The sequence below is a fragment of the Aptenodytes forsteri genome, unplaced genomic scaffold (genome assembly GCF_000699145.1).
Source record: "Aptenodytes forsteri isolate BGI_AS27 unplaced genomic scaffold, ASM69914v1 Scaffold9, whole genome shotgun sequence".
NCBI classification, from domain to species: domain Eukaryota; kingdom Metazoa; phylum Chordata; class Aves; order Sphenisciformes; family Spheniscidae; genus Aptenodytes; species Aptenodytes forsteri.
Genome location: NW_008796217.1, coordinates 4,320,441 through 4,341,302, shown reverse-complemented (window position 1 = coordinate 4,341,302; position 20,862 = coordinate 4,320,441). Strand labels below are relative to the sequence as shown.

Below are 20,862 nucleotides of genomic sequence, written 5' to 3'. Positions count from 1 at the left end.
CATGAACAAAGCATCCTCACACATGATTTCTGAAGAGTAAATTGAAAGGAATTTAAACACAAATAAAGCAACAGTGAGTTCTGACATCACTGAAATGTTTCTCCAGACTGTACCCATTGCATCTATTGCTATATAGGTGCATAGTAAAAGAATTTAGGAAAAGAGTAGTTGCCTTACAATAAAATGTGCTTTCTTTTATTGATGAAAATAACACTTCTGTGATGAAGTGTTTGGACAAATATAGAGAGCAGCTTCATTATCACATTGTATCTAGAGATGATCAAAGAGGTTTTTTGCAAAAAGTTTCTGAGAAAAAGTTTCTGAGAAGTGCAAAGAAATGGGAAGATGAAATGTGCTGATGAATCTGCTTCACCACAACACAGGTGGTGAAGAGCCTTGCCATTGTAAAGCTAGAGCTAAGTTAAGTCCCATGCAAGGTTTGGAAAACAGAAGTTCAGTACCACTTCCTGAGATTTTTCCATCTCTTGCTGTAACTAGAGATTACTCCATGTCCCTGGTTGGCCAGAGCCATCTTTGATCTTCAGGGAGGAGAGGGGCAGGTCCTGTCTCTAGGAATTGACAACCCTGTCACAGGGTTGAGAGTGGATCCAAATCCAATTGCTGGGGAGATGAGAGTTTGAGACCTGATCCAAACCCCACATAAGGACATCTTGCCTGTGATTTCCTGGATTTTGGCTCGACCCAACAGGTCCCAGTCTTGCAAAGGCTCACACACATGCTTTATGCAACTCAGTTTAATTGAGATTTCAGGTCTTATCGTTACTATGGCAGAAGGAGTTGTACCCTTAACTCGAGCTGGATCTTGTAAGATAAAACTCTAATGAGGACAAGGCTCTTCATTGTCTTCACTGGAGTTAGGAGCTCAAGCTGAAGACTTTTCCGTACGTCTTAATTCAACATTCTGTGTTAAAAGAAATTACACACTGCTATAAGATTTTACCGGGTGTTATTTAACATGATTAAAAACAGACCTTTCGCCTAGTGAAGTGAAGAGACTATTCATTAAACAAAATCCCAGCTGAAGAGACTATTCATTAGGTAAAATCTCATTTGAATTTTGCCATTGTTTTCACTGAAACCAAAGCCATTCTCAGTGGCCTCAGTCAAACAGGACCGGGGTTCCAGCATGTTCTCTATGTGAAGGTGGTCCCAAGCTGCATTGCTGAATGTAGACAGTCTCAAACAATAGTGAAACTTGAAATTAAAGTGAAGTCTAAATTTCTTGCTTTACAGCCTATCTTGTCCATATCTTGCGGTCTTGGGAAGTTTATCCAGCTCTTGCGGAAGTCAATGAAAAAAGTCATGTTGAAATTAGTACCAGGATTAGGTCCGTAATGTTCAGAGATAAGTTGTATCTGATTTCTTTACCTAAGGCCAGGGTCTATGGGGTGTATAAATCAGTGAATTCAGCAGAGCTACATTAGTTTGCATGAGCTTAGGATCTGACCTCACATCCATGTTGCAGTTGGCAATATAGATCTATATTATGTTAGGTAGGTAGGTGGATAGAATGGATTTATGTATAGAGGGGTTTTTATTGGTGATGTTTGTTTTGAATAGAGAGGTCTGTGCTAAATACGAATTAAATTCTCTTCTCAGAAATACAGATAATTTTAAAATTATGAATCCATTATTTAGAATGAAACTCAAAGATTGTGTAAATTGTGTTTGCAAAATTCTTAGTATTGCCCAGATTTGGTTGGTTGGTTATTTGGCTTTGATGAAAAGAAAGGAGTAGAACTGTTTGTCCTTAATCCTTTAGTAGCAAATACACACCACCATTCTTACTATTTGCAGAAGCTGCTTTTTAATTAAAAGTATGTATATGCCTCTTAATATCCTTCAAAACGATTATCTAATTTAGAAAGGGGCTCAAAATAAACTCTCTAGTTCAAATACAAAAAAAATTAACACACAGAAACATAAGACTTCAAGAAGACTTGTAGACAGCATTCGTCCCTCAAGACAGCATTACTTATGCCTTTACTTACCTAAGATGTCTATGTTTTTAATTTTTAGGGAGGAAATGTTTTGTGAAACTCAGAAAAGAAACGCCATACACTATAAAACTGGTTTGTTCTTTTCCTTTTTGAGAGCTTCATGGAATGAAGTATGTTATCTTGCATACTTAGGTACATTCCTACCAAACCAAAGTGGCTCTCAATTTGAAAAAATTGCACAGTGCTAATGCTTTCCAATGTATTTATTTATTGCACTTAGGGTTTTTTTAGAAGAACCATTCAGAAAAACCTCCATCCAACCTATTCCTGTAAATATGAAGGAAAATGTGTGATAGACAAAGTAACAAGAAATCAGTGCCAGGAATGTCGTTTCAAAAAATGTATCTTTGTTGGCATGGCAACAGATTGTAAGTATATTTTTCTGTTTTTCTTTCTTTTCTCTTTTTTTTTTTAAAAAAATGTGTGTGTTTGCTTGAAGTATGTTGATTGGTGAAGATTGTTAAAGTAGAGCAGAACTGCCAGCACTTTTTTGTTTTTAATAACTTGTACCGGGGAATTATGCTCATTGCATCAAACAACTCATAGGGCTGTAATTTTTTGTTTATCCTTCACTAGACTGCACCTTCTCCTGGCCTTACCAGGCTGAGTAACAGTAGGAACATTCACTCTTTGGAGGAGAGGAGGGAGAAATGCATCTGGATGGACAGTTTGCTTGAAAAAAAAAATCTTGTTTAGAAAATTCTGGAGGATGTGAAATTGAATGTCGTCGTATGAGTCATCCTGCAGTTGTTTGTTTTATTTTTAGCCCTGAAGAAGTTATCTACTGCAAAGAATTCGACTCTCATTCTAAAGAACTAGAACATATGGCTGTAAGATTAACCCTTAGGGGTCTTCTTTTCCTGCCATTGCACAGGGATTTACACCAATAGCTTCAAATAGTGCAAATGGGAGGAAGTCACGTAAATCCCCCTGTGCGTTAATGTTAACGGTTGTTGCCGGCATAATCCTCTACAGAAGAACTGAAGGGAAAAAAGGCCCAATAAACAACCAAAAAATATTCTAACTCAGTATTTTTCATTGGTAATGTCATGTATAACAGTGTCTTCTGTCTAGAGGGAAACAGAAGAAATGACACAATTTCATTTTAGCCAGGTAGACCTTCAGGAGGGGGGGCTGGATAACTCTGGGTCACCGGTTCGCCTCCAGCCCAGTCTGACGCATCAGGCAGTGGTGAGCATCGGCCAGGTAGCGGCTGTACAGAGTGAGAAGTTTCTCCGAGTCTGGTTCCGACCAGCAGGTGCCAATACCATAAAGCTGGTATGGCCTTTGTGGGCTGCGCCTACGTACGCGCCAAAGGAGCTGTCACTGAGCACAGCAGACAGGCCAGCCTTCCCCCAACCCGAGAAGGGTTTCGCCCGCCTTTGAGTTAAAATGTGTGAACAGAAGCGTGTAAGCAGAGCTTTCGTTGCTCCTGCCTGCCTGCCTGCCACCAGTTGTGGATCAGAATGGTCCTCCTCTGCTAAAGCGGGCCAGTCTGTTTAAAGGGCCTATTCACGTTTGCATGGAAAATGAGATAAAACCTTCAGCGGTGGTCAGAGACGTGCAGCCCTGGGGCCTGTGGGTCTGGCATCACTGGAAGTAGCGGGGCTCTAGGGGGATGCTGCAGAACGGCGTCATTTGTAGCGCTTAAGGAAAGAGCCAAAGGCAGATTGTTTCTGATCGTGTCATGCAACAGGTAGTTGAGCCTCCTGTGAATAAGTTCTCCCACTTTCTTAAATCCACGTTACCTTCTGCTGGCATACAAGAACACATTCTACACAACTCAGAGCAGTGACTGTACTGGTACTACTTTAAAGAAAACAGAAGTGCATCTTTCCCAACATGAATTACTCCAAGTCCGTTATAGGAGCACTATGAGTCTTCACAAAGCTTTTACATATTAGTTTTATTGGTGGAATAAGCCACTGAAGGCAATGGCAGTACACAAAACATTACCAGAAGGGTAAGTCGTTCTTTGCAGTCCAGGTTTCTGAGAAAATGAAGTTTGGAGGGAGAAATAAAAGAACTGTGTCACCTGCGGGTCTTATCAAAGTACTTCTTTACTGATTAGTTGAGGTGTTTGTAATCAATTAGTATCTCAGGCATAGAAAAGACCAAAGTTCGGACAGCCTTAAGAGCTTCCTGCCATTTTTGTATGCTTTTTCCCCTGCTAGTGGTGTTGGATGACAGCAAGCGGTTGGCAAAGAGGAAGCTGATAGAAGAAAATCGAGAGAAGAGACGTCGGGAAGAGCTGCAGAAAACCATTGGGCACAAACCAGAGCCAACGGATGAGGAATGGGAGCTGATCAAAATTGTTACTGAAGCACATGTGGCCACCAATGCACAAGGAAGCCACTGGAAGCAGAAAAGGAAATTTCTGGTAAGGACTGTAGCCTTTTACACTGCTCTTGGAGCCAGGTTGCTTCCTTTCTTCTGAAGTCCCTTCCCAACACTGCAACCCCAAAGAGCGTGTGTCTGCCAGTGTATTGACATTTATGAAAAGTGGATTCTTTTTATAGTTACTACTTGCTTATTCTTGCCTGAAGCTCAGTGTTTGATCAGACCATGTATTTCAAAAGATAAACAGTGTGTTGCTAAGTTAAGGCTTACCCAGCTGGATACTTTTAATATGCTATGATAAAAAGTAGAAAAATTGTTTCACTCCTGATTAACAACAGTAGCAGTCTATAATGCATACCATACCTTTTTTAATATATTATATCTAGGGATAGTTGTCTTTATTAGAGAATAGCATACAACGTATTGTAAGTGTTAAAACTATGTAAAGTTTTAGGTGAAAGCTGATATTTTTTATTAATAGCTTGTGGGTTTTGCTTCCTTGTTCCAAAGTGAACACATTAATTAAAATAAATTTGGCAAAGAAAAGTGAATTTCAATGAAAGCAGGATGGTGCATACACTATAGCATTGGGATTGCAGAGTACAAGACGACTTAAGTTTTCAGCCTATAACTAAGGATCAGAAAATAAATGGTGATTTGTGATGCTCAGCCTCAGAAAAGGATTTATTTGATTTTTCCAAATCAATTTTTAGAGGAAATAAGTGCAGAATGCAAAATGCTTATACAGCACAAAAGAAGGATTATAGACTGTGTTTCAGGAATACACAGGGGTCTTTAACAGTCTGTGTATACCAAATCAGATAGAGAATACTAATTTTTCGCAAGCCTAGGCTCCTGCTGCCTAATTCACCATGGGAATCTCGACCCACTGTTAAATTGCTAAGAGAAATTATATATTCAAACCAGCTGATCCCTTTTATAATGTTTTGTTAATTCCAGTGGCACTGTCTAAATTTCTATATGAATGGTTGAATGTTTGTAGTAGCATGCAGTTGGGAAACCACAGCCAGTGATTGCTGGCAAGAAGCAGCAGAGCACTTTCCAGTGGTGCTGCACAGCAAGGTTTGCGGTGCTGGTTTTAGCAGACCGAGAAGCAGCTGCAATAGTGCATTTGGTTACTTAGGCAGGAGTGCTGTTCCTTCAGTATCTCCTGGTTTGGGATAAAGCATGGGAGCTTGAGGTTGGGGCTGGGAATGAGGACACGGGCAGAAAGCTGATAGGGACTGGGCCAGGTAAGAAGTGGTCGGTGAGGGACTTCAGGCTCTGGAGACAGTCACAGTGGAGGGGGGAGCCTCCAGCAAAGGGTGCCCAGAGGCAGGGCATGAGGTGATGTAAAAACAGGGCTACTGGGAGAGGGGACGGATGGGGCAGAGGCAGAGTGGCAGCTGTAATGGACGGTTCAGAAACCAGCTGTGACTTCCACAGCTGGTTTCTAGGCCAGACGAAACTGCCCTCAGTGCAGCCCTTGATGCAGGGCCTCCTCGTTCTTTGCAGTGCTCACATGCTGAAGCCCAGTGGATTGAAGGCAAGTGTAGGGAGCTCACTGACACCTTGCAGTGAGCACAGAAGGGAAAGTCCAGGATGGCCTGCCAGCCCCAGGTGGAGGGCTTTGAAAGCCCCTGCCAGAAGCTGTTGAAGAGCAAGAGGAGCTGACCGCACGCCCCAGGAGCTGTGGGTCAGTCCTTAGGCAGCTGAGGCTGGTTCTTCAACGGCAGGAGCTCCTTTGAGGTCTGGACCTCTTTTTCTATTGAGGTGAGTTAGGTGGCAAGGGCTCTCCAGTTGCATGCCCTTCTAGAGTGTGTTAGCTTTAGCTAGCAATCTTGACTTCTTTTGGCTTCCCCAAGAAAATACGGTGTTCTCTCTTTTTCTCCCTAACAATGTTATGCGTGGTTTTAAGCATTTGGTCTTCTTGCTTGGAAGTGATGAAGGTTGTTTATCATGAGCACACAGACAATGTGGTTTAGTTTCCCAAGATTCAGGGAGGGAGGGAGCCTAGAACTGGGATTATTTGAGTTTTTTAGTAGGAACCGTCAGATAATTGAGCCCAGTCCTCTTCATTGTTCCTTTACAATTGGTGCTTGCTTTATTAACGCTTTGCTGAGTTTTTTCTTGAAAGAAGTTAGATTTGGACTCAGATTGGTGACAGAGCTGTGGAAGGATCTTTTATGATGTGTTGCTTTAAAAAACTGGCAAGCACAAGTTTTTATTATAGACGGCACTTTCAGCACCTCCCCTGTTTAAGTGCCCTTATATAAATGTCATGAAGTCCATCAGTCTTAAAGGCCTTCTTCTCTGGGTCTTATCCAGTTTTTGACTCTCTAATGTGAACAAAATGAAACCTCTGCATGGTGGTTGGCAGGTCTTTTACAACTGCACTTAGCAAACAGAACAGCTTTGATATGTCTTTTTTTAAAATACACAGTAACATTGACGAGCTGTCATAAAATCAGGTGAACAAGTTGAAATGCAGTTGGAATAAAAAACACTCATCGCAGATTCTGCTTGAAACTATTTCATTGTATATCCCTATTGCAATCCTCAAAATATGACTTTTTTTTTCTCTTTTGGAGAAGCCTTGGGCTGAAGTCATGCAGAAGGTGATTTTCAACCAAAATTTTACCCAGACGAGTTCAAATTCTAGTCACTTTATCCAGACTAGCTTTGTGTTAGCCTATTCTTAGTCATCAGTTGTTTTAGCCTAGTTTTGGAAACAGGCCTTGGCAGTTGCCTGGAGCTCTGTGATACCAGGCAATCTGTTCTGGGGAGGATTTCAGAACTGAGTAGGTGAAAGAGCCCAATTCTGCAAAGCTCTGAGCATCTTCTCGGGAGCAACAAGACACCTCAGCTCCCTTCACTTTTAGAAGAACTTGAGAGTTCTCAGCACCTGTAAGAAACAAGAACATGCCTATATTTTTAAGCAAAAAATGGATAAGCTACAGCCACAAAATATTCAGATACGGGCACAAGGAAGAAACTGCATGTGCACAAAAATGCAGCTGCCCACACAGGATGGGTAGCAGCATGCCAGTCACCCATTTCTCTGTGCAGTCACCTCTTTCACAAATGCCTTACAAGCAAATTCACATTTTGTGACGTAGTGGGCATTACTTATAAAGTGAATAGTGTTATTTTTTATTCCAGCATCTCTTCCGTCGCCAAGCAGGACTTTTTAAGAGTATAAAATACTTGCTCTAAGATAGATTGTTCCTTTAAATATCTTTGTTTATATCCTTAGCCAGAAGATATTGGGCAGGCACCAATAGTTAATGCCCCAGAAGGTGGGAAAGTGGATTTAGAAGCCTTCAGCCAGTTTACAAAAATTATCACACCAGCGATTACAAGAGTGGTGGATTTTGCCAAAAAGTTGCCTATGTTTTGTGAGGTAAGAAAACTTCCTTGCAGTCCTCATTTATATGCCTGTTGTTAAAAACTATTCAAAATACTCCTGGCATGAAACTAAAAAATTCAGTATGTTTAAAATCAGAAAAACTCAGAGACTCAAAATAGATGGGACTAGAATAATCTGGATTTTTATGAGTTTTCTTTTTCCTGTGATTACTAAAATCCTGATTTTGTTCATCTAGAAGTCATCATGGTTCATTAGGGACTCGAATGTGTCTTTAGAAGTGGCCTTGAACAAAGCAAATGAGCAAAAAGAGACTGTCTAGAAGCATCTTTGATACATTTAATCAGATCTTCCAGCACACAGCTCCCTCTGTGCTTTCTGGCTCCTTGGCAGGTATAGTATTGGGGAGTTGGATCTATGCAGTAACAAAACCTTCAAATACAGGAAAGCATTCCTATCCAGGAATGGCACTTGCCTCATTGTATTCCCTAGGCATGCTTTTCCTGAACAGGGAGGTTGTGCATAAAAGAGTCTGTAAGAGTAATGGATTGTCATTCCAGGTAGATACTCACATGTAAAACATACAGTAAATAAATAGACTCACATAGACTTGGTTGCACATTAGGAATACAGAGGCCCTAGGCTGATCTCATTTATACCAAGGTATCATTTTTATTGAAGGACCAGAGGCAATGACTTATGATATTTTTTTCCTAACTTAAAAATGTTATCAGAACTGCAGCCTGAAATAATACTTCAGTCTTAATAATCTTAATAATTTTAATAATTTTAAGTCTTGTAAGTCCCTGAGGATCTACAACCATGGGAGTTTTAGTATGGAAATAACCCCAATCCAGCCATGGAAGGATGCCTGCCTGCTCACCCATGCTGCAGAGCAACACTTGACTCTGCTGGTGAAATGCCAAGTGAATGACATTCAAAATGGGAGTGACCGTGGTCATTGAGTTAATCGGGCTCCTTAACTCAGCAACAGTGTTTTCTCCTAATAACTAAACATCAGTCAGGAAGGAAGTTTAAGGCAGCCATAGTATTTTACTCTTCTGTGGCTGGCAGCTTTTCTTTAAGGTCAGTTAAGGAGAGCTATTTATGTCCTCTGGCACCTACAGAACGAGAAGAGGTAAATATCAATAGTTGGCATAGCATAAATAGCTCTCCCTGGCTAACCTCAGCATTGGCTCCATCATCCAAGAAAGCATGAAATAGTGGCCAAGCATGAAGATTTTAAAATACAAGGAATGTGTCCATAGATAAAGAGGCCCCTGCAGCATTCAGTGTCTGAGGGAGTCTGTGTCCTCTGATTTGGCGTTTGTTGGTGGGAAGTTGCAGTTACATACCAAGGTAGTCTTTTTAATTTAGAAAGCTTTGCCAGTCACACACAGACTGCAGTGCCAATCTGACATCTCCTACCCGCCCCCGGCTACCATGGGCCCACTTGTGTCAGAGCCAGGCAGGAAGCATGGATGAAGAAGTCAAGGCGTCGTTGGGCATGACCTCTGTAGGTTATGCAGCTCAGCTAGGACAGGCTTTGTTTACAGCTGGGCCACTGTGTAAACCTGACACCCGTATACAGCAAGGTCTGATGGCAGAGTGAGGGACAACTCCTCGTGAACACAAAGGAATAGGACAGCTGTCCTCCAAGTTGTCATATAGCTCCCACTGTAGCATAAAGAAAATGACAAATGTTTGCTCCTTTTTGAAGGGGCATCGTCTTGTTAACTTTTTTTAAGTTACGGTTTTTAACCCCTATCTTTTTCTTAGAAGAACCACTGTGTGAGCTGGGGATTTGTTTATGAGAAAAAGCCCTCCTTTCTCCCATAGGACCCTCAGAGCATTTAAACATTATCTCAGTTCTTAATTTCTACAGAAGCTCAGGCTGAGAGTGTAGTAAATCTCTATGATGGAGGGGCATGGCAAGGAACATCCATGGCCACTTACATATTCACGGCTACTTTTCCTTCTTTCTCTCTTCTTTGGACACACGCACAAGTCATCAAAGCACTGTGAGTGCTCAGCTTAGTTTGTGTGCATCCGTTGGCCCATGCCTCAAAGCAAGAATCTAATCCCAGAGTAACCGAAGTATAACGAAAACTTCATTTACTTCTCAGCATTTCTGCTGTTGTTTCCTTCTTGCATTTCCCTCTGCTTAGAAGATGAAAATTGAGGAGCATTTAATCAGTTCGATGTGACTTTAAGTGTCACAGGCATCAGTGGTTCCACGTTGAGTGAAGCTGTGTAAATACCCTCCTAGGTAGCTCAGCTCAGCTTCATTCCATGGTGCTGCATTACACGTGTGCTGGCTGCCAGTATGCCCTGCAGAGGTGAGCACCTCAGGTTCCTGCCTTTCGCTTTTTCTCCCTGCAGAGAGAGAAGGAAAGGACAACATGTGGCAGATAATCAGTCACATTTGTTGACCCCACTCCTGGAAGGTGCTCTGGTAGCAACGCTCAACTGATGAGCGTAGGTAGCATTGAAACCTGCATAGTTGGGAGCAGAACTGACGTTCAATCCCACTGTCTTTGGTAGCTGCTGCCACTGGCTTGGCATCCGTGAAACAGGTGTCCCCTGTGTCCTTCAGAATTAGGAAAGCAGGTGAAGGACGGGCATAGTCAGATCACCACTACCATAAAGAAGTTTTAAGAAGGTTAAAGTAGGCGGAGAAATTCTCATTGCTTTAATGGCTCACTAATAAAACAGCTGAAGCGTCACGAAATATCTTCCCTACTGTTATCTGTCTGTTTCTCTTTCACCATTCTTCCTTCTCCTTAGTCTTTTTTTCTTCATTTCTCTTTTCTTCTGCCTTCTCCCTTCCTTTCTTTCATGTCCCTTTTTTCTCTGCAGTTACCTATTCTGATATCTCTTCGTGGTTGCTCTCACACATCTTTTCTTCTTTTTTTTAAATTTTATTACTATTTCTTCCTCCGTTTCTTTCCCTACTTCAGTCTCAGCAGCCAAACAGTGGCATTGTCGTTGGGTAGTGAGACTGCCACTGTGCCTGTACAGCCTTCCCCACGCTGCTGCTGAGCTGAGTGTGATCCGCAGAGAAAGTGATTTGCCCTGAACAGGATGAGTCATTTTTCTTGTGTATCAAACACTTTGCACCTGAAGTTGGCATTGCTGGAAAAATAGCTGCATGATTCAACTCCTTTTTCTGACTGGGGCTGTCTTTGTCCTTAAAACTCTTCTCTAACAGGCAACTGCTTTCCACTTGCGTTAGGTAACTGGCGTTCACTCTACATCATTTTACACCAAATCAATGTATTTGCTTTGCGAGTACGCAGTTGCCATGTAAGCCTGTAGTTGGTGGGGTTTTTTTCATTCTGAATTGCAAATCAGGTAAATATAATAACTTTATATGAATCAGAAATTGATGGATTTTTGCCTCCTTTCAATCCAAGTAGAAGTGAATTGCTTTTTCATATACGTGACCCTTTGCTGTTCATTTAGTGACGGTCTCAAAATAGTCTTGGTTGTTTTTGCTACCATTGAATTACCTATGAAAACATAAAGACATGCTTTACAGAACCCATTCTCCTAATGTGTCAGCATCCTGGTGACACTTTATAAATACAGAACCTACCTCCAGCAATTCGGACAGCTTACCTTTTTTAATGTTGTGGAAAAGACAAGTCTAGCCATGTGCCCTGAAGATCACAGCTTATGCACCAGCGTAAAAGCTGGAGCTATACCATATATTTTCTGTCTGTCCAGCAATAATGTAGGGAGTCTAGGGAGCCTTACTAGGCTAAAAATAGCTTAATAAGTTCTCTGTTGTTTAAATAGGCAGTGAGAATTAAGAGTACATGCCCCACTAATTGAGGTATCTCTTCTAGATACAAAAATGTATTACATTCCTTTTATTTAAAAAGCAGTCCACTCTTACGGACCCACCCAAATGTCTTTCTTTTCCTCTGGTCAGGTAAGAAATAAGCATGGCTGGCAGTGAGTTTAACTGGGATGGCTGAGGTCTGTACCAGCCCCAATTGTAGGTTATTCTGTTATGCTAAGTTGTAAGCTGAGGGAGCTCAGGACTAGAAGGGAGAAGGGTAAACAGCTGAGAACAGTGACCACTTCAGCCATCTCAGTTATATCCACCCCTGTGGGAGACAAAACCAATAGTATATGTTACCACCAACCTGGCACCTGACAGGTCTGCTTCACCCTTCACACTTCGTGAAATGTTCTGCAAAATAGAAAGCAGGTTTATTGGACTTAACTTTATAATGCTCCCACAAACTGAGCGGTCCCACGGAGAGCAGCACTTCTGCAAGTTGGGTCACTTCACCTCAGCGTCTGAACCAGCTTGGTTTGCTTTGAGTATCTTGCCCAGGACCACTTGCCTACAGCTCTGTCATCACTAGGTTTCCTAAGGGTGTGTGGGGATGTTAACCTGCCGGCAGTTTCTGGAAGCAGGAGTGCGAGTCTTGGAGGTTTCCGCGGTGCACTGGAAGTAGTCGGTCAGCAGCGTGTTTGGAGGGTAGCTGCACTATGTGAGGTAGCGTCCTGGGGTGTGAACGGCAACTTCATGCTCATGGATTTATTGTAGCTGCAAAACCAACTCAGTTTGAAAAACACATCTTTTTCTTTACTGTTTGTGATTTCTGCAGCTGCCATGTGAAGACCAGATCATCCTTCTGAAGGGCTGCTGTATGGAGATAATGTCCCTCCGAGCAGCAGTTCGCTATGACCCCGAGAGTGAGACTTTAACACTAAATGGGGAGATGGCGGTGACAAGGGGTCAGCTGAAAAATGGGGGTCTTGGCGTAGTGTCTGATGCCATTTTTGACCTGGGCATGTCTCTTTCTTCATTTAACCTGGATGACACCGAGGTTGCCCTTCTTCAGGCTGTTCTGCTCATGTCATCAGGTGAGAACAGAAATGTATTGGGACTCCAACCATTTTGAAACTCTTTAGTCTTTGTCACAAGCCTCTTTTTAAAAGAAATAGGGTATGTTAGATCTTGCAGTGCTGACTAGAGTAATGTGGGAGAAATTCTCTCTCAAAATGCAGCTTGGAACTAGTTTGGTGAGCACTGGGGAAAAAATTTGGAGTATTTGGAGAGATGAGCGTAACAGTGGCTTTGGTAACACACCTTGCTCAGTTTAGTACTTAGGGAGGAGGCAGGGATGATCATCAGAAAGAAATCAGATCTGGTTCTGAGCCAATTTGCCTTGAATGAAAAACTGATAATTTAGAACAGTTGTCCTTACAGTAAGTTCCCTCTTCCCCTAGGGGAAGAGGGTGGGAAGTACAGTTCATACACATTTCCATCAGTCTCATATGCTTAGTTTGACCTGCTTTCTTGTTTTCCTACTTAACAGCACCACCGCTTGCTAATGGGCATTTGAGAGCTGTGCTGTTTCCCCACACTGGGACCATTTGCAACTGGTCTCTTGGTGGTGTCATACAGAAGCAGCACAGACCATTTCATATGATTTCCAAAGAGTTTCTTCCCTTCTCAGATCGAGTATGTTTTCAAATATGCTCCCACTGACTGTGCGAGCCCAAAGAGGAAATTCCATTCTTGGGCAGTGGCAGATTTGGCAAGGTTTTGTTTTAAGACCACTTTGAAGATTGGGCACTAAATAACAATGCACAGACAGTGATTTACAAGCATTGACTGCATCTGAGACAGAAAGGTTTCCACATGAATCACAACACAGCACTTGACCTTCCCAATCAAAACATTTTGATTTCTTTTTGTTCCCTACACAGTGATATATGAGTAGGGATTTCAGAAGGCAGTTCAGAGGACTTGCTTTCCCAGAAGTGTCTCCTGAAGAGTGACTTGTGAAAGGCGCTTTTCCAGCACCTATCTGGGTGCCGGTTGAGACAATCGGCCAAACTTTTGGCCTTTGTTGCTCCTTGGTGCTCCATAACAATTTCCTTTGAAGCTCACCTGTGGATCAAAGCTTGATCAAAGTATTGGTCAGACTGTAGAGAAACAGATGGGAAAGAACTGCAATTTAGATATCTGACAAGGAATTTTTTTTTTGTTCTTTATTAGTTGTTTTACAGTAAGGTATAGATAGAAGCCTTAGCTGAGATCAGATATCTGTTGCTCTAGTCACTGTAAGGAAACAATTCCCAAAGAGCTATACGCTAAATGGGCAAAGCGGGCAAAGGATGAAGAAAAGGATTATCTCCTTGTTTTAACAGGGATAGTACTGATAAGTGAGGAGCCCAGGGTCAAAGAAGTTGTTTGTGGCAGAGCCAGATGTCCTTGGTCTCCCTCCTTTCTTTCCTAACAACAGAATTGTCCTGGTTTTCCTGATTTATGATCAGGAATTCATTAAGGTAAATGAGTAATAACGGCAATTCTGCTTCTTTATACCTGCAGACCGCCCAGGCCTTGTTTGCATCGAGAGGATAGAAAAGTGTCAAGAGGGTTTCCTCCTGGCATTCGAACACTACATTAATTACAGAAAACACCATGTTGCACACTTTTGGCCAAAACTGCTGATGAAAGTGACAGACCTGCGAATGATCGGAGCCTGCCATGCCAGCCGCTTCCTGCACATGAAGGTGGAGTGCCCCACAGAACTCTTTCCTCCGTTGTTCCTGGAAGTGTTTGAGGATTAGAGAGACTGGCGCTTCTCCCCCCCCCCCCCGTCGCACTACTGGCTGTCATTTCATCCCGTTGCCCGGTTCTTCTCACCTCTATTTGTTCTTCTTTCGTTCTCTTCTGTTTCTTGAGGCGGGGTTGGGTTTTTGTTTGGGTTTTTGTTTGGGGTTGCTGGGGGGCAGTTGTATACACATGGATGAAAACATCCCTTTAATGCGGGTACTTGTGACTATTGCAATTTGTTCTTCAGTCCTTTGATGTGAATGCTTTGACAGCTTAACAGTGAAAATACAAACAGACCAATCTCATTCACCAGCACTTGCGTGGTCACCAGCTCACACACATCATTGCTTGGAAAATATGGGAGAGAAACTGAAGTGGCAGAAAATAAATTGGCCTCCAAGTTAAAACAGCTATTGTTAATTTGACCCTGGCAATTCTGTCTAGTATTATCTCATTTTGCAGGGCACAAGTGACCAATTCATGAGATGAAATTTCTAGTCTTCATGGTTGTTTCTGTTGTAACAATCACCATTATGATCTAGGATCTTCATCATCATCATCATGATCCCATCATTATCTGAAGATTGTTCCAGCAGATGCAGTTTAATTGTGCCCCATAAATCAAGTACTTAAAGTAACGCAGAGTGTTAGAAGGGACTGACTCATTTTTTTTCCATGTGTATAAGAAGGTAAGATCCTTCAGTTCTTACTACATTCGAACTCCAGGTAGCTTCACTGGAAGGTCTGTTGGAGTAAGGAGGGGAATTTGATCCTCTGAGGTGCTTTTCCTGAGAGTGAAGAGGTCTGCTTTTTCTGACGTGCGTGGAAAATTAGTCACTCTGAGGGAAAAGGCTCTGTGTCAGGGTAGCAGGCTTTCCTCAGAGTTATTCAGGGATATGAATGCTCACAGAATGAGGACAAGGAGAACGAAACATACGGGGTGACCTTCAGATGGGACAGAAACCAACTGTGTTATTAATGACACTAAAGACTGTACAGCTTTATCCCAGTAATACAAATAGTGTTGCTTGGCAGTAATCTTTTGTTTTATATATATATATAAAGTTTATATGCACGTATATATATAATTTTATATATATATAATTACAAATCTTCAGCAGATGTCTTAACCATATTTCCATATTTTTATCTTCTCTCTCTCTCCTTCTCTCACCCTCTCCTGTGCGTGTGTGCGTTTATGTGTGTTGATCAGCTAGGTTCTCCCTCCTTGGTGTCTGTGTCTGTTTTATTTGGCTAGATTCTCTCTTGATTCCTTTAATTTATTTCCACTAACTGCACTAGCAGGAACCGAACTGAGCAATGACAGGATGTCCTGCTGCCGAAATCTGCAAGCCAGTACTCACAGTCCTGGAATGTTTGGAGGCCGGTGTTGAGGGCATTATAGGTAGAGGTTCCTCTCTGTCATCCATCTCCATTCAGGGGTGTTGTCCCTAGGTTTTATAAACTTGATAGTAAACCATTCTCTGAATTTGTATGATACATCAAAAGCATCCTTCTGTTCTTCCTGGGAACCAGAGACAGTTCACGTATTTTGCATTTCCTCATACCCCACGTTCATTCGCATTGTGCATTCATTTGTACCAGTTTCTTTCTCTGCTATTTATTGCTATATTTGCCTGGCAAGTCGGTGGGCATTGTTAGGGTGGATGTGTTGACTTTCAAAGCTCATGGCCCGTATCTAAATCCATATGTTCTTTGTTTATCCCCTCATGAAAACATGATACTCAGGAAAACTTATCTTGTAGGCGGAACACAGTATGTGTGTGTCAGGGGTTAAATTCTTTCCACCGCTCTTACCCTACATAATTGATAAAGCATTTGCAGTGCTATTGGCTATGTTTTCAGGGATATGGAATCTTGTTCTCCCTGTTCTTTGATACCATATGCACCTGTGATGAGTTGTGAGCACTGATGTTATCACTTAGGGGTTTGTACCCATAATTTTGTGAGAACATAAAACACAATGGGGTGTTTAGGGGTTTTTTGCAGGTAGCAAGGAAGACAGACCATTGGAAATTTGTTCTTAAATGTTTGCTGAAGTTGAAGAACCTCTGTTGTGGGCTGTGTTTGCTCCATCTCGAAGCATATGTGTTAACAACATCAGTCTCTATCCAAATTCCTTGTAGAGCACTATGTCTTGGGGACAAGGAGTTAGGAACTTTCTAGCTTTTTGGAACAAGAGGCCAGACAATGTGATGAACTCACATGTACTCGTGCAGAATCTCAGATGAGCAGCATCCATAGTCAGTAAAGAGTGCTAGATATCTGATTTGGGGGTGGCTTGATAGGGAACTGATAGCATATAAGGAAAGCCAAAAACCAGCTGATCCATTACTTGCATCTATACCCACAATGGCTTGCAAAGAAAAGAGAAATGTGCATGTCTTTTGGAGTTCTGTTCTGCCACAGATCTTAGCATGGAGTTCCTCCTGAAGCCAGTGCAAGTATCATCTCACCTGTTCACTAAATGTGAGCTTGAGTTAGCGTAAAAGCTTTTGACTGTGCTGCGGATGAGACCCAGGAGAAAAAATATCACGTTTCTCCTAGTAGTATTCACAGTGATCTCACTAAAAGGTCCATGATGCTTCATGTATTTTTCAGAGCTTCAGTTCCTGGGGTTGTGCTGCTGTTTGAGAGGTTCAGTGTGTCATCAAGGTCAACAATTCTTACCCTTTGGGCTATAAAGAAAATGAGTAGACTAAATGTTAATTATTTAGGTGGGAAGTCACTACCCAACAGTGACTTAGCTCATAACTATTGGGGCCCTCATAACTGGCTTTTGAACACTTGGGATTGTCAGGACTGCATTAATCAAAAAATAAATAAAGATCAGAGGTTAGAAAAAAATGTGAGAGTTACTGGATTGACTTGGGGAAGCAGCAAGAGATGAAAGAACTTGAAACGCCCTGGGCAGAACTGCAGTTTGAGACAGTGCTGAGAATTAACACTTTGCACACTGGCTGCTGTAAAAATAATTGCTCATACAGGAACTTGTCCCCCAAGGTCTACCATGGCAAGTTACAAAGTTTTAAAGCAGCCTGCATAAATGGATGTCTGAATTCAGGCACGTAAGCTGCATTTAGGCATCCGAGCTAACGGCCTGACTTCCCAAGATGCTGATGCAGTTTGGAGTTGTGCTGAATTAGGATTCAGAAAATCAGGCCTCCTTCCTTAGGTGATTGCAGATGGACTGAAGTGCCCAAAATCAGGCAACCAACTTTGACAGGTTTGGCAGTGCTCTAAGCAGAAAGGACATATGCCAACATACTTTTCTAGCTTTTTAGATTAAGTTGGAGTCTGGCACTGATTAACAGAGGGGGATTAGTAGTATTCCTCAATTGAAAACTAAGACCAAGCTCTTAGTTTGACAGATTTGATGTACTGACATCTAATGGCCCCTGATCTCCTACCAGTCTTTCTTACTTTGTGTGGTTTCATTGACTCCCTCAGTACGACTCCTGATTTATGTGATCGTGAGAGCAAAACTAGATCACAGGAGGATGCTCTTGCAGACTCTTACCAGTGGATACTGACCTTAGTTCTACAAAGACATACTTGCTTTTAAATATCAGTGGTCTCAAGCCATTGTAGGATTGAGCCACTGGATTGACCATCTGAGTGGCAGACACCAGTACTGCAGTCAGCACCCTTTGTAGTAACTGGCTTTCCCAGTGAAATAACAAACGTGCACTTTCCAGTGCAGTCCAGTCTCTCGTTTCTGATGGTGCCACCTAACTCTTATGTTTGCTTTGTGGTCTACGTGTGGGTCTTACACAGAAGATTCTTCCTGTCAAACCTGATTGTCACCATTCATGGTTTTGCCCTAACACGTGCGTATAGATACTCATTTCATGTGTAATCTCAGTTAAGTTATGATATTTATAATGACATACGTAGTGCGTGATAATGATTTTTGTTTACATTCTGCCAAAATGTAGACGTTAGAGTTGGACCTCCAATGTCCAAAATCATCCTTGAGCAGACTGCTTGCTTCTTCAGAGGCAGGCATCAGAAAGAGGAAAAAAACTGCCCAGAAAGACCATTTATATCAGAAATCTGCCAAGACAGGGCTGTTGATCACAAGCGGAGCATGTCATTGCTAGTGATGTATTTTTATGCTATGGAACTCTAACCTGTATGTGTCATATTGACTTCTTGCTGCATGAATCATAAATTATAAAAATCAGTCTTATGGTTTTGAGATGTAGCCAGCATTCCTAAGGCTAAACCTTTTTCATTGACAGAATCAAAATCCACAACCAAGGAACATATTCCTCTCACTGTGAGAGCAATTGAAAGTGTTCAACATTTATCTTTTCACAAAGGAAGAGGTGACAGGACCTCTTAATGTGTCTTGTTATTGTGATCATCTGGAAATGATTGCCAGATGTTTCCTTTTGATATAGCAATGAAGTGATCCGTATTTAAATTTTATAGAGAGAATTTTATTCTAGTGTGATAGAGATTTATTTTCCACTTAAAGACTCAAAACGGTGTGAGCACATTTTTTTACTACGGTATATTTTTGCTTTAAAATTAAAAACAAAAAAAAAAAGGTTTGGCCTTATCACAAAGTTTTAGTGTGTCGTATAGATGTTAGCAAATGCAAAGAGTATGCATTATTTGTGTGTATCCACATTGACTGATGTCGCCTTCAAAAAGCAATATTGTGCAGGTAATAAGTTGTTTGTGACTGTCCATTGCACAGTTTACCTTCTTTAAAAGCTAACCTTGTTTATGCACAAGACAATCAAATGTAAATCTACATCAGCACCCAGGTGTAGATGAAATTTATGTAAATTACTGAGCACAATGTAAAACATTAAAAGACACTTTATTTAATTACACATTTAATGTTGGTAAAGATAGTATCAGGGCATGAACTAGCTGACATACTGTAATTTCTTTTTCTCTTTTTCCTACTTCCTTAGCACTCTTCAGTTTTAGTTTGCTCATAAATACATCAAATTAGTCACTCATAATTTTTTTGAAGAGAAGGGTGGTTTGGGTTGTTTATTTGTTTTTATGAAGTTGGTTGGGAGGACTTCTTACTTTGTCTATGAGGTTTGTGGGTTTTGCTTATTTGGTTTATTTTTTTATATCAGTTTTGTGCCCTGAGGGTAAGGCAAACATTACACCGTATGGTAAAAAACAAAGTACCTTGGATGATGTATTTTTTTGCAAACAGTGTTAAGAGTTATGCTAGATTGGTAATATTTTTTCAGCCTAAAATATATTAAAAAAAAAAATCTGTGATCACAAATGTTTTAAACTATCTAAAGAGGAAATTTGTATATTTGGGGGAAGAAAATAATTTTTACATAGCTTTTGTATGCAGATATTAAAATGTAATTATGAATATAGTGGGCATAGATAACTGTGTAAGCTTGAATTCTAAAAAAGAAAAAGCTTATAACTGAAAAGTAGTCCTGGTGTCTCCGTCTCTTTGTTGCAGGCTGTTTCGTCAGCTCTGTCGCACACTTCCAAGCCGCTGGAATGGGAAAAGTAGGACCCAGAGCACAATGTTGTATCAACTCTAACCTGTTCACATTTCTATCCTTCTGCATCCTTTTCATCACCTACCTCATATCTTCTCTCCTGTCCTTCCCTCCCTTGGGCACCCAGCCGAAGGTTTTCACTTCCCCACTGTTCACATCAGCCAAACTTAATTTACTCCAGTGAACTGACTCTTGATTTATGTCTCACTCAATTACATTTTTTAAGGGAACGCCCTTTCTTTTCTTCTCCGTTCCCAGTCTGCACAGGGATGGTGTGACAGGAGCAATAGGCTTCCCGTCTCTTTCCATACCTCAGTCTCCTACCTGTTGGAGAAGGTCGTCTCCTTCAGATGTTCTCTCTGTTCTCATATTCCTTTGCAGTTTTGATTTCTCCTCCAATTCTTTCATTCCCCTCAGGAAGAAAAGTAAGACCTAGAGTCTGGATCCAAAATCGCTTCTTGGCCTGCCCCAGATGGGAAACCTATTTAAGGCTGTTGCTTCACGGTGATTTCCACAGGCATTTACTGGCGGACTGCCAGCTCCTGTTCCTGGTCCCCTTCCACGTGAGGCACTGGGAGACTTCAAACAGATGCTGAGCTCCCTGACCCCCCTCTGCTTGGTCGCGGTGGGAGCGCCTTCCCCACGCCAGGCTTGGTGTCCCTGGGGAGCGCTGTGCCGGCACCTCGCGGATTTGTTCCCGCTGTTGCCCGTGGGAATAGGGCCTGCCTTCAAAGGCAGAAGCTCCATCTGAAGAGCCTGAGGGAAAGCATGATATCCATGCTCTGCCTTAAATTAAATCCCCTCAAGCCCTTCAGTTCAGGCACCTGAGTGAGGAAGTCTTGCCAAAGCCTCTGGTGGGGTTGCGCTGAATTAGCAGTGACGTGGGCTGCTCAGGCCCTCCAGGACCAGCTCTGGAGCAAGGAATTGATTTGCTGTGTAACAACTTGTTTACTCGATGTGAAGAAATAATTCTAGTACCACAACCCCCAGTGCATTGGCTGTGATGTTTTCCGGCTTCACTTGTAGTGG

At 41.8% G+C, this 20,862-nt stretch overlaps 1 protein-coding gene across 4 annotated transcripts in view; it reads left to right on the top strand.

The window, feature by feature from the left end:
* THRB (thyroid hormone receptor beta) overlaps window positions 1-14,600 on the top strand; it is a 47,827-nt gene extending 33,227 nt beyond the window's left edge. For 2 of the 4 annotated variants that reach the window (XM_009288612.1, XM_019474474.1), the window contains exons 3-7: window positions 2,242-2,389; window positions 4,196-4,401; window positions 7,618-7,764; window positions 12,354-12,612; window positions 14,087-14,337. In XM_009288612.1, coding sequence (XP_009286887.1) covers window positions 2,242-2,389; window positions 4,196-4,401; window positions 7,618-7,764; window positions 12,354-12,612; window positions 14,087-14,328 — 1,002 coding nt within the window. In that variant the 3' untranslated portion in view covers window positions 14,329-14,337. Of the gene's footprint in view, window positions 1-2,241; window positions 2,390-4,195; window positions 4,402-7,617; window positions 7,765-12,353; window positions 12,613-14,086 lie in introns of all 4 variants that reach the window. The other 2 variants (XM_009288613.1, XM_009288611.1) reach the window with 2 other exon arrangements.
* Window positions 14,601-20,862: the final 6,262 nt, after the last annotated feature.